The following is a 12,054-nucleotide window of genomic DNA, read 5'->3' on the forward strand; positions in this document are numbered from 1 at the left end:
GCTGGTCTCGAACTCCTGACCTCAGGTGATCCACCAGCCTTGGCCTCGCAAATTGCGGGGATTACAGGTGTGAGCCACCATGCCCAGCCCCTTTCTGAATAGATTTTAGAAATTTTTCCAAAACAGTACACCAAGTTCTACCTAATTCTTTCTAATGACTGCAGAGTATTCCACAATATGGATGATTACAATTTTCTTAACCACTCCTTTACTAATGGACATTAAATGTTTTCAGGGATAGACGCGGTGGCTCACACCTGTAATCCCAGCACTTTGAGGCGCCAAGTCAGATGGATTGCCTCAAGGAAAAAAAAAAGTTTCAAGATGCAATTATTGCAAAATAATGCTGCTATGAATAACCTTATACGCTGCATTTATGTATTTCTTTTTTTAAATTTTTATTCATTTATTTATTTACTTTTTTGAGGCAGTCTAGCTCTGTCACCCAGGCTGGAGTGCAGTAGTGTAATCTCAGTTCACTGCAACCTCCGCTTCCCAGGCTCAAGCGATTCTCCTGCCTCAGCCTCCCAAGTAGCTGGGATTACAGGCACACGCCACCATGCCCAGCTAATTTTTGTGTTTTTAGTAGAGATGGGATTTTACCATGTTGGCCAGGCTGGTCTTGAACTCCTGACCTCAGGTGATCCACTCGCCTCGGCCTCCCGAAGTGCTGGGATTACAGGCGTGAGCCACCGTGCCCGGCCTACAATTGCCATTTTTGCCCCTATGAAGGGAGTTGTTGGGAGAGGAGCGAGTAGCGTGGCCACAGATGGGACAGGGCTGCCACTGGGGACTCAGGTTCCAAGGCCTCCCCTCATGCCGGCCTCAGACTTTCCCTTCCCTCTCTGCAGCTACAAGCCAGGTGGAAATCCCACCGCGGGCAACTGGGAGAGTTCTCACTGAAGCCCCAAAGAAAGCTGCCCCAGCCTGCGCATGGCCTCCTCATTTCCCAGCCTTGGCTGCCCCTGCCCAGGTGAGGGTGGTTATCCCAGGGAGAAGTCAGAGCCTGCAGCAACCTGCATTCACCATGGGGCCCACCCCTCAGCCCCTCAGCTGACTTTGAAACTGGCCTCTGTTGGTGGGTGCCCTCTGTGGAACCTGGCCCCTACCTGGAGCTGCTCTTCCAGTCTGGCTTCATCCACAGTCCCAAGGGATTAGGAGCCAACGGGAGCCCCAAGGAGGCCACTAGCAATGGAAACGAGGGCCCGACACAGCCTCCCGGGCCAGGCACATGTCCAGCTTTGCCTGCAGCCCTGGCTTTCCTTCAGTGCCCTGGAATGCACAGTCATCCCTTTAACATGCCCCTCCAAGTTTCAGGAACTCATCGTCACCTCCAGCCTGACGGCTGCTCTGGGCTGGGAGCAGGGGAAGAGCACGGCCATGCCGGGCCAAGCCCTCCTGAGGGAGCTCTGTCAGCACAGGAAAGCCCTCCCTCCCAACCAGGTCCTCTCTGAAGCCACTGCCAGGCCAAGCACTGGGCAGGTGGACAGCGGCCTCCTCCTCCACCCCTGCCCACCCACTCCCTTCTCTCTGGGGACCCTCACACGTACCTCCTGCCTCCCCCAGGGACTGGCAGGTGGGAGCCCTTTCTCTCCTCTCCCCAGGGCCCACATGTCCCAGAGCATGGCAGGTTTCTCAGATGGAAGACAGTGGGTCACTCTTGGTGCAGGGCGGGAGATACGAAGTGAAGGGTTCAGGAGGCCCCAGGTGGGCCCTGGGGTCCTAGGTCACGGGAAGCACACCAAGAGCGGGCAGGCAGGGTCACTGTACAGGGCAGAGAGGGGAGGAGACGGGACACAGGAGGCTGCAGGGCCGGCCACCCACTACTTGGTGCCATCATCCGGGTTGCCCTCGCCGTCCGTCTTGCCCTCCTCCTCGGTCTTCAGGTCATCTGTGCTCAGCTTCTGCTCTTTTTTTCTCCTCACACACTTGACCACCATCAGCACCAAGATGACCACAGCCAGGAAGCCCCCGACGGAGGCACCCACAATCACGGCCACCGTGGAGTCCCGCTCAGGGGGCTCTGGAAAGGAAGGGGAGCCACTGAGCACCAGGGCTGGGAAAGGGGCCTCCCCCACCACCCCACTACCCATGGCATGCGTGGAACCACCCTGACTTTACTCTCCTCCACAGACAGGACTTTAGCAAAGCCAAAAAGCAATCCAGGTGACTGACCCTGAAGCGCCCCCACCCTCAAATCCCAGGACACCCAAAGGCCCCAGAGGAGGTAGTGTGATGAAGTATTTAAGAGCACGAACTTTAAGATCAAACCAGACCCAAATTTGAGTCCTGATTGTACAACTTACGAACTGCATGATCTTAAGTAACTTATCCTCTCTAACCTCAGTTTTCTAACCTGTAAAATGGGGTTCATAATAATACCTTTCTCAAAGGTTTTCATGAGGATGAAATAATGCATAAACAGAGCTTAGCCCTACGACTGAGACATAGAGGTGCCCAATAAATGAAAGCTGCCATCATCACCGTCATTATTATTGCTGTTGTTGTCATCTGAAACAGGGTCTTGCTCTGTTGCCCAAGCTGGAGTGCAGTGGCGCAATCATGATTCGCTGCAGCCTCGACCTGCTGGGCTCAGGTGATCCTCTCACCTCAGCCCCCCAAGTAGCTAGGAGTATAGGTGCCAGCCACCATGCCCAGCTAATTTTTGCATTTTCTGTAGAGATGGAGTTTTGCCATGTTGCCCAGGCTGGTCTCAAGCTCCTGAGCTCAAGCTATCTGCCTGCCTCAGCCTCCCAAAGTGCTGTGATTACAAGTGTGAGCCATCACGCCCAGCCCCATCATTAAGACCGGGATTATAGTCTATATCATTACCAGGACTCTCTGGGACACGTTCCCAGGTTCTTGAGGACTAGAGGGAAGAAAATGGATTCCTTCTACGCAGCACAAATGGTTGCTCCCACGCTCAGGAAGGCATGGCCTCCCCAAAGTGCCCTGAGCGAGTGCTGCTGAGAGTAGGTGGGTGGGAAAGGTCAGGGCCCCGCAGCTGGCACCCCAGCCTTCACCTTCCATGATGACCTGCAGATGGATCTTGCCATGGCCCCGGTGGCGGTCGGGGGGGTTCATGATGTAGCAGTTGTAAATCCCCTCGTCTTCAGGCTGCACATTTCTCAGCATCACGGACACATCGTACTTGCTGGGGTTCCCCGAGAACTCCACGCGGTCTTGAAACCGCTCCAGCTTCAGGTTAATGATCTTCATGCGGAACTGGAGGAACTGGGGATGGAGCGAGGGACAGGACGGGCGGATGGGCAGTTGAATGAGCAAGCAACTACAAGGACAGCGAGGATGCCTCCTCTTCCCATCCACCCTTCTCCTGGGGAAGAGAAGCAGTTACCTCTAGGAGGCACCTGGGTGCGCAGCACACCTTGTGTCAAAGCCTCCAGAGCACGCAGCCCACCCAGGGTCCTCTGGGGCCCTAGTCCAGCGCAGGGGCCGGTGGCGGGAAGGGGGCTTCATGCTGCGGGGCTCCTGCCTCCTCCCCCACTCCCGCCTTCAGCCCAGGACTCACCATCTCCTCGGAGCAGTTGTTGCAACCCTGGTAAGTCCAGTTCAGGGAGAACTGTTTGTGGTTCACTGTGTAGCAGGAGTTGAAGGTGCAGGGCAGGCGGGCGTCAGAGCCATTGAGGACATTGAGGGTGGCAGGTACTGTGACCTCCATGCTCCGTCCTGGCGGCACTGCAGACGAAGCCACAAGCTGGTGAGGAGTCTGGCTGGAAGGGCTGGGGAGGGGCAAGCCCTCTGTGCCTGAGGGCGTTGGGGGATGAGGCAGAGCAGAGCAACGGGCAGGGGACTGGGTCCTCGACACCTCCAGTTAGTCAGGAGGTGGGAGTTATTGTTATTTGCAACAGGGTCTCTGTTGCCCAAACTGGAGTGCATTGGCGCAATCATGATTCACTGCAGCCTCAACCTGCTGGGCTCAGGTGATCCTCTCACCTCAGCCTCCCAAGTAGCTGGGAGTACAGGTGCAAGCCGCATGGAATTGGGCTTTGTTCTTCCTGGCAGGGGCCCACTCAGCCTCCCCAGTCCATACTCATGGAGTGGGCAGGCACATATGGGGCACTAGATACGGTCTTTGAGGCAAAGTAGGGTGACAGAGCAGGTAGGGGAGGAGAGAGATCAAATCATCACGTCATCTGTCTGTCAAGCCAGGGGCAGCCAAATGGCCCCAAGCCTTTTCTAGAACAACTGTTGCAACACCCGCCCCCACCACACTTGCCCCACTTCTGTCATATGCTAGCAGAAGACCACAGACAAGGGGCTTCACTATGCTTGTCTCAGTTTCCCCCTTATTCTTACCTCTTCGAACCATCTTTGCTGGGCCAAAGCCCTTCCAGCTGAAACCGCAGGGTTCCCTTGCAGTTCTGTTCTCAGGGCTGAGAACAGCTGGAGATTTGGAAGGCCTCGCTCTCCATATCCCAGGGACAGAGCCAAGCTGTGTCCCAGCACAGCCCAGCCCCCTACCTTCCTCAGGCTTGTGACAGATAAGAAAGAGGGCAGACAAGCTGTGGGAGGGAAGAGGTGCCCCAGAAGGTGAGGCACCATTCCAAGGACCAGCTGATGGGTCTACAGGGACAGGAGTCCCTGTTGGAGATGTCAGACCTGGAGACACCACGGCAAGGAGCTGCTACAGGAGGGCAGGGTGGGAGCTGCTGGTTCTGTGGAGGAGTCCTATTAGGAACACCAGATGTAGGCCAGGAGACCTTGGTGCTGGGGCTGAGAAAGGCCTGTCCCACTCTGACATTCTAAGCAGGACAGAGCCTATAGGGAGGTGAGCGAGGGGCCTGGGGCAAGACCCTTAAGGGGCATCCACTCTCTGGTCATGGAACTACCTCCTTAAATGTCACGCCCTAGGCACCTCACTGGACGCACCTGAGCCCTGGCCTTCATTCCAAGATGCTCTGCCCGTATCCTCAAGAACCTTATCTCAGAAGATTCCCTTTCTTTATGGAGGATAAACAGCAGTGTTCAGCGTCATTCATTCACCAAATATTTATAAATCACCTACTGTGTGCCAGGCACTTAGTCTAGGCCCTGGGGGTTACTGCTGTGAACAGCACAGGCAGAGTCACTGCATCATGAAGCTTATATTCTGGGAAGAAGGATAGACATCAACAAGGAAAAAAATCATGGAGTTGTAGGTTAGAGACACACGGCAAGGTAGAGGGGCATTGTCTGACGTCGGGTGGGCAGTGAAGACTGCTCTGAGGGGGACACGCAGGCAGTGCCCACCTGAAGTGAGGGAGTGAGCCCGTTGAAGTTTTAAGAGAGTTGAGTTCCCAGGCAGGGGTACTCCCAGGGGCCAAGTCCCAGTGACTGGAAGGAGCTTCGTGTGCTTGAGGCCAAGGGAGCAGAGTGACTGAGGGGGCGCATGGTGAGACCTGAGGTCCGAGAGTAAGACAGGGACCAGCTCACAAAGGCTTTGTGGGCCAGGATGCGGAATTGGGATTTTCCTCTTTAGAGTGTGATAGGAGGTCCCTGCAGGGTTGGGGAGTGCTGGGAGGCTGTCCAGGCCAGCCCAGTAGTGGCTGATGTGGGAATAGCATAGACAAGGGGATGTGACTAGACTTGGGTTCAATCCCAGCTCCGGCATCAGAAGCTGGGAGAGTGGGGGCTGCTCCTTTGTAAAATGCAGCAGGGTTGTTTCCATAATGAAAATAAGCAGTAAGTATTCAGCAAATGGTAGCTGCTATTATCCTCAATTCTCCCCAAGTTCTGCCTTGCAAACAGGAAGGGCTTCTAGGGGAGCGTCTGGCCTGGCCTGAGGGCACCTTGGAGACTGTCCCCTCCAGCCCGTCCTTAGGAATTGGCAAACAGCCCAGCCCTGCAGGGCTCCTATTTTTCAAACTTTTTTTTTTTTTTTTCCTGCACAAAGCTGCAGAAGCAGCTGCCCTGCAGCCTGCAGGGAAATCAACGTCTGCCTGGAGCACCCTTCTGCCAGCCCCGCCCCTGGCCCGAATGATCAGGGCAAGTGGTAGGACTTAAGAACCAGAGATTCTCTGAACTGGAAGCAGCCCTGGATGGAGGGGTAGGCATGGGGACCTCATCTGTTCTCCAAGCTGGGAGACAGGTGTCACCATCTGCGTTTTCTAGAGGAGGAGCCCAGGGCTGAGGATTCCAGGTGTGAGCTTAAGTGCTCATTAGGGGAGTACGGCCTGGGGAGGATGAGTAGGCCCCTGCCAGGAAGAACAAAGCCCAATTCCATCTCCTGCACTTTCATCACCATTCTGAAAGCATCTGGCACCGCACCAGCCAAGGAGGAGGTGTGCAGAAAATGCCAACAGCATCTCTATCTGCAGAGGCACAGAGCTCTGAGGGAAGGCATTGACAGTGCCTGTCCTGAGCTTACCTCCCATCCCAGGAATGTGCTGCCCCTCTAGCTCTTCCCTTGGGAGGTCGATCATCTTCCCAGGGGCTCCTCAGGCCAAAAAGTCTGCGTTCTGTGAAACCCGGCAGACCCTGCGCGGGCCTCTGCCCGCCCCCTCCACCAAGCCCAAGGCAGTGCTCCAGATTAGAACTTGAACTCCACCATCTCGAAGGAGCTAGCACCCTGCCGTGGAGGAGGGCAGGATAGAGAGGAGTGCGGGGGCGCCTTTTCTGGCCCGCAGGACTGGGGCAGCCAGAGAGGTGCAATGCGGGCTCCCCCTCCCCACCCTGCAGCGCGGCACTGCAGAAGGTACCGGGCGGAACACGCGTGCCCTCTAGTGGTCACAGAGGTCAAACGTCAAGTTCCATCCGGCGAGGGTGCGTGGGATCCGGAGCCAGAGTTGGAGCTGAGATCAGAAACCGTAGATCTAGCCCCATTGTTTTACCGATGAGGAAAGAGAGGCCATGAGAGCCACACGCAGAGAATAGGGACAAGCTGAGGCCAGAATCATGGTTCCTAGCCCCTCATCCAAGACCCCCACGTGAGCCTGTGACCTTACCAGAATCCCAGCAGCTTTAGGGTGCTGGGCCTCAGACCTTCCGCCAGTCCGGGCCCTCATTAAAGACGAGGGGGCCATGGCTCAATAAGATCACAGCTCTGAGCAAAACTCTGGTCTCTTGATTAACTGTCCTGCTTCGGGAAAGCACCCGAATGCATGGCCAAGGCCACAGAAAGGACTTCACAGCCACAAACCCTTACAAAATGCTTACAACGAGCCAGGCACTTTCTAAGCACTCTACATATATCACCTCACTTAATACTAACAAAACCCTGTTATCACTCCCACATTCCAGATGAGGAAGATGCAGCACAAAGAAGTTAAGAGACGAACCCAAGTTCACGGCTAGTAAGAGGCGAAGCTAGAATCTGAAGCTAGCCTGCCTGGCTCCAGGCAGGGTTGAGGCACTGAAGCTGAGTGGGGAAGTGAGCCCCATCCCAAGGCACCTGGGGTACCAGATCTCTTGCGGACTATATGGCAGGTCCAACTCCAGGCAGGCCGGCCAGCAGGGAATGTTTGCATTTAAAGGAACCTCCATACAAGGGAGGCACGCAGTCTTCCTGGTTGTCCCATTTGAGACCAGGTCTGGGGCCTGTGTCTCCTGATTTTCAACTCACAGAAGGGAAATGATCATCAACGGGATGTGACTTCTGATCTTAGATCCAAAACATCAGCAGTGGCGGGCCTCCTGCTGTCTCCAAGGCACATCTGGGCCCTCAGGCACCGTGTCATCCACTGTTCTAACTAGCCCATCTTGCAGAGACTATGAAAATTTGCTCATCCGCCAAATGCTATCTCTTGCAGAGACTGGAAGTTAATCTCTTCACTCCTCTTTCCACCCTACAGCAAACTATGAGGTAATTATTTCCTTCTTTTTTTTTTTTAAGTGTCTAAACAGATGAACTGTCTCCCAGGGCAGCTCCTGCCTCCCAGGTGAGTGTGGCATCCAGCCTGTATCTCCGCACCTGCACTGCCGTACCATCCAGACCCTTCCTGCTCCAGGGCCTCCCCAACCCCGGCCCCTCCAGTCCATCCCTGTGCAGCCAGGAGCAACCCACCCTCATCACTCCTCACCTCCAAACCTCCAACGGCTACCCGCTGCTTTCAGGATCGAGTCCAGGCTCCTGGGCACGGCTTCCAAGCCCTTTGCCATCTGAGGCCAACTTATACCCTAGCCTCATCTCCTGCCAGCCCCCATCCCCCCAGGTCTCCTTCACTCCAGTGACCCCAGTTCTGATTTTTTCTGAAAACACCACCGTCCTTCCCTTCTCCATGACTTTGCACATATTTTTGCTTCAGGTTGGGAAGCTCATTTGCCCTCCTGTCCCTGGGGCCCTCCTACTTATCCTTCAGGTCCCAGCTCACAGGGCATTAGCCTCGGTGACTGTTTCCCCAGTGTCCTTGTCCTCACCCAAGCCCTGTTCCTATCTCTTCCACATGACTTGGGGGCAGAATGGCAGGATAGTTAACCCCCCAGTGCCTCAGTTTCCCCATCTGTAATATAACGGACAATAAGCCCAACTTCATAGGGCTGTCGTAAGGATTAAGTGACTTACTATCTGCATGAAGTTCAGCACAGTGCCTAGCACGTGGCCTGGACAAAAGTTAGCTGCGACTCTGATGATCAGTATTGCTATTATTGTTACCATACATACAATGTTGTCTTGTTATTATTTGTTTACGGGCCTGTTTCCCTCAAGAGGCTCCGGGGAACTGATTCTTATTCATCTTGGTATCCCTGGTACCCAGGACAGTGGGTGGCACAGAGTGGGGCTCAATAAAGTCTACTAAAGGAAGAAGAGACAGCTTTCTCACCATGTCTGGGTCCCTGCCACCACAAGCAGCAGATATGTGCGGTGGGCCACAGTGAGGACCAGACTTCACTTTCTCTTTCTTTCTCTCTTTCTTTCTCTCTCTCTTTCTCTCTCTCTTTCTTTCTCTCTCTCTCTCTTTCTCTCTCTCTTTCTTTCTTTCTTTCTTTTTTTCTTTCTTGACAGGGTTTGGCTCTGTTGCCCACGCTGGAGTGCAGTGGCGTGATCACGGCTCACTGCAGCCTGGAACTCTTGATACTCTTACCTCAGCATCCTGGAACAGTTAGGACTACAGGCACACGCCACCATGCCTGGCTCATTTTTCTTTTTTTCTTTTCTTTCTTTTTTCTTTCTTTCTTTCTTTCTTTCTTTCTTTCTTTCTTTCTTTCTTTTTTTTTTTTAATAGAGACAGGGTCTTGCTATGTTGCCCAGGCTGGTCTCCAACTCCTGGCCTTAAGTGATCCTCCCACCTTAACCTCCTAAAGCACTGGGATACAGGCGCGAGCCACCGTGCTCAGCCCAGACTCCACTTTCTATGCCTCCCCTAACATAATCCATACATTGGTAAGCAGGCCAGTGACTGTGGAGTTAACGGTCTCAAGAAAAACTTGAGGGAAGTCCAGTCATTTGAATTGTTTCCAGCTAAAACTAGCCTTATATGCTTCTGTTGTGGGTACAGTTGATTGCCCACCTGCCCTTTCTCTTATGGCCCTCTTCTCTTATGGCCACCTCCATAGTCATCCCCACAAGCCCAGCCCCAACAGAGTCCCCTCCCTCATCACTTGTGGCATCCTCCATCCCGGGGATCGATGCTACTGCAACACCACCAAAGTTCTATTGTCAACTCAGGCCTCAGCATTGGAGTGCCAGGGACATGCCCCATTACGGCACCAATCAAGTTCAAATTCAGGATCCCCATTCCTGCATCCTCTCCCACTCAGCTTTGCAGAAGCTTTAGCTGCCTCCCACCACCGCCTCCCCACCCCCAACACTCAGACCTCTTCATCCCAGACTCCCTCTTCCTTGCCCTAGCCCAGGGCTCTGGGTCCTGGTCACTGAGCCCCCTTTCTAACTTTACTTAGCCATGGCTCTCACCAGGCGGCTTCCCTCCTGCCGGAAGCACTTCCTAACTCCTGAGGGAGGGGTCCTGTCCTCCATCTGGGGCTCCTTGCAACAGTCCACTCACCCAACTCCCCCTCTTTCAGCGTGTCCTGAGACTGATCAATGAGGTACTGTTAATACAGCAGTGCCATTTCTTGAACATTGGGGGCAGTAGAATCCAACGTTTAAGAGAATGTGGTGAAGTCAGACACAGGGAGTTCAAATCTCAGCTCCCGTTACCCGTTACCATAGTCATCTGTTTCCTCCCTGTAACCTGAGGTATAATAGAATCTACCTCAGATTGCTGTGAGGGCTGAACAAGACACGCAGTGCCTGGGCTCACAAAAAGCATTCTTACATTAGCCATTCTTGAGTTGCTGCCGTGCCCAGATCACAAACACGCCAGGCAGTAGGCGTTCTTTAGTTTACCCGGGAGGGAACTGAAGCTCAGAGGGGTTGAGTAACTTGCCTGTGGTCATTATGTAAATGACAAAGGTGGCTTGAAACCCAGGTCCTGCCGGAGATTCCATAGCATTCCTGCCCTGATGTTAATATGCCAAGTAACTCAGCAAAGCAGGCTGGCAGGGCCTCTGCACTGTCAGTATTTAGCACTCCTGCCCCAAACCCAGCACATCACGCCACAGAAAGAGAGAGAGGCTTTGCGGTGGCCAATATTTCCATCAAGTCCTTGGACTTGACTCTCAGTTGCTGCTCCAGCAATAAGTAAGTTTAGGAGCAAGAACGAAACTCTACAAAGCAAGCTTGCAAATAACTTTCTAGCCCACTTCCCCACCAGGAAGTCTCTGAGTGGTCAAATACAAAATTAATATTTGGGGCCACTTGACAGGACAGTCTGCAAGACTGGGCTGGGCAGTTCTGAGGCTGGATTTAAAGGGCCGCAACCTCGCTTAGCCCGTGGGTTCCATTTTTTCCTGAATCTCTACACCTGGCCCCTCCTCCATTCCATGGGGCCCAAGCCAAAGGTGCCTTCTCCATCAGTGCGTGCCTCAGCAGGTCTCCTCCCAATCCAGACATCATTCCCCAAGCCCGCTTCCCACCTACTCCCACACACGTTCCAACAGATCAGTGAGACCGAGTGCCAGGAAGCCAGACCCAGACTCAACTTTCTGCCACCAGCTCCCCCGCACACTCTCCTAACACCCTAAATCCACCAGGATCAAGGTTCCGAAAAGAAGCTCCTTAAGGGAACATTAAGTCCCAGGACCCCACATTTGCGGCAGCTACAAAGAAAAAAAAAATCCCTGAAGAGACTGCAGGTCAATCCACTCTCTGCCCCACCCCCACATTGGTCCACTTAGGGGAAATCCAGAGAAGATTCACCTCCCTTGACCACTGTCAGCCCCCAGCAACAGTCAGATCCCCTGACCCAACATTTCTGTGACTAAGTAGTCCCAGGGTTCTGCACTCCCCAGCAACCTCCCTTCCAGTCCCCAGCACCTCCCCTCCCAAGGACACAGAGGGAAGCGCTAGCAATGTCTTCTTTCCTATCCCCTGCCCCCATCCTCTTCACGTTGCGGCTACACTTCTGAACCCTCGGGAGCATGCAGATGTGAGTCTAACTTACCCAAAGAGAAAAAGAGACTGAGCCCCGTGAGACTGAAGGCAGGGCGAGGTAGCCAGGCATCTCTGTGCATTTTCAGAGACTGAGATGTTAGTCGGGTGGGCTATGGGAGAGGGTGATTTGAGGGGGCGAGGACTACAGGGGAGGAATGGTTGGATGCTAAAAAAAAATGCACGGATGTACTTCAAAGACATATACAACATTAAGGAAGCTTTATTTCCATCTCTCTAATATGGCCGGCTTGTATGTTGCTGCTAAAAAGAGAGAGAGAGGGAGCGTGTAAAGGAGAGAGAGAGAGATGGGGGGAGAGAAAAGGGGGATGGGGTAAATATTGTGGTTGGTGGATTTCAAAAAGCAGGTGGGAGGGCATAAAAAAGTCATTTTGAAAAGAACGAAATCCCCAGAAATTTTTACCCTCTAAAACAAGAAATAATACAAATCCTGCCTTTTGACTTCACTGGGATGATTGTTGGATTTTGAAAACTATTAGAGGAATCCATTTATTTTAAAGATTCCGGAAAGGGGAAACACTTATTGTCATTTAAAAACAGGGAATGGTCCCATTTAAAGGAACCTCCATACAGGCTGGCACAGTGGCTCACACCTGTAATCCCAG

General features: G+C 53.5%; 1 protein-coding gene across 1 annotated transcript; it reads right to left on the reverse strand.

Annotated features, from left to right (window-relative positions):
• Positions 1 to 424: 424 nt before the first annotated feature.
• Positions 425 to 11,802, reverse strand: SCN2B (sodium voltage-gated channel beta subunit 2). Its single transcript, XM_023208060.2, has 4 exons — positions 11,442 to 11,802; positions 3,530 to 3,696; positions 3,024 to 3,234; positions 425 to 2,023 (listed from the first exon to the last, which is right to left on the reverse strand). The coding sequence occupies exons 1-4, from the start codon at positions 11,509 to 11,511 to the stop codon at positions 1,824 to 1,826; spliced, it is 648 nt and encodes a 215-aa protein (XP_023063828.1). The 5' UTR covers positions 11,512 to 11,802; the 3' UTR covers positions 425 to 1,823.
• Positions 11,803 to 12,054: the final 252 nt, after the last annotated feature.

Source organism: Piliocolobus tephrosceles, chromosome 13, assembly GCF_002776525.5.
Source record: "Piliocolobus tephrosceles isolate RC106 chromosome 13, ASM277652v3, whole genome shotgun sequence".
In the NCBI taxonomy this organism is placed as follows: domain Eukaryota; kingdom Metazoa; phylum Chordata; class Mammalia; order Primates; family Cercopithecidae; genus Piliocolobus; species Piliocolobus tephrosceles.

Coding starts and splice junctions, on each gene's coding strand:
- SCN2B (XM_023208060.2), bottom strand. CDS start 11,511: ATGCACAGAGATGCCTGGCTACCTCGCCCTGCCTTCAGTCTCACGGGG. Junction 3,697..11,441: donor CAGTCTCTTTTTCTCTTTGG/GTAAGTTAGACT, acceptor CTTCGTCTGCAG/TGCCGCCAGGACGGAGCATG. Junction 3,235..3,529: donor ACAACTGCTCCGAGGAGATG/GTGAGTCCTGGG, acceptor CTCCATCCCCAG/TTCCTCCAGTTCCGCATGAA.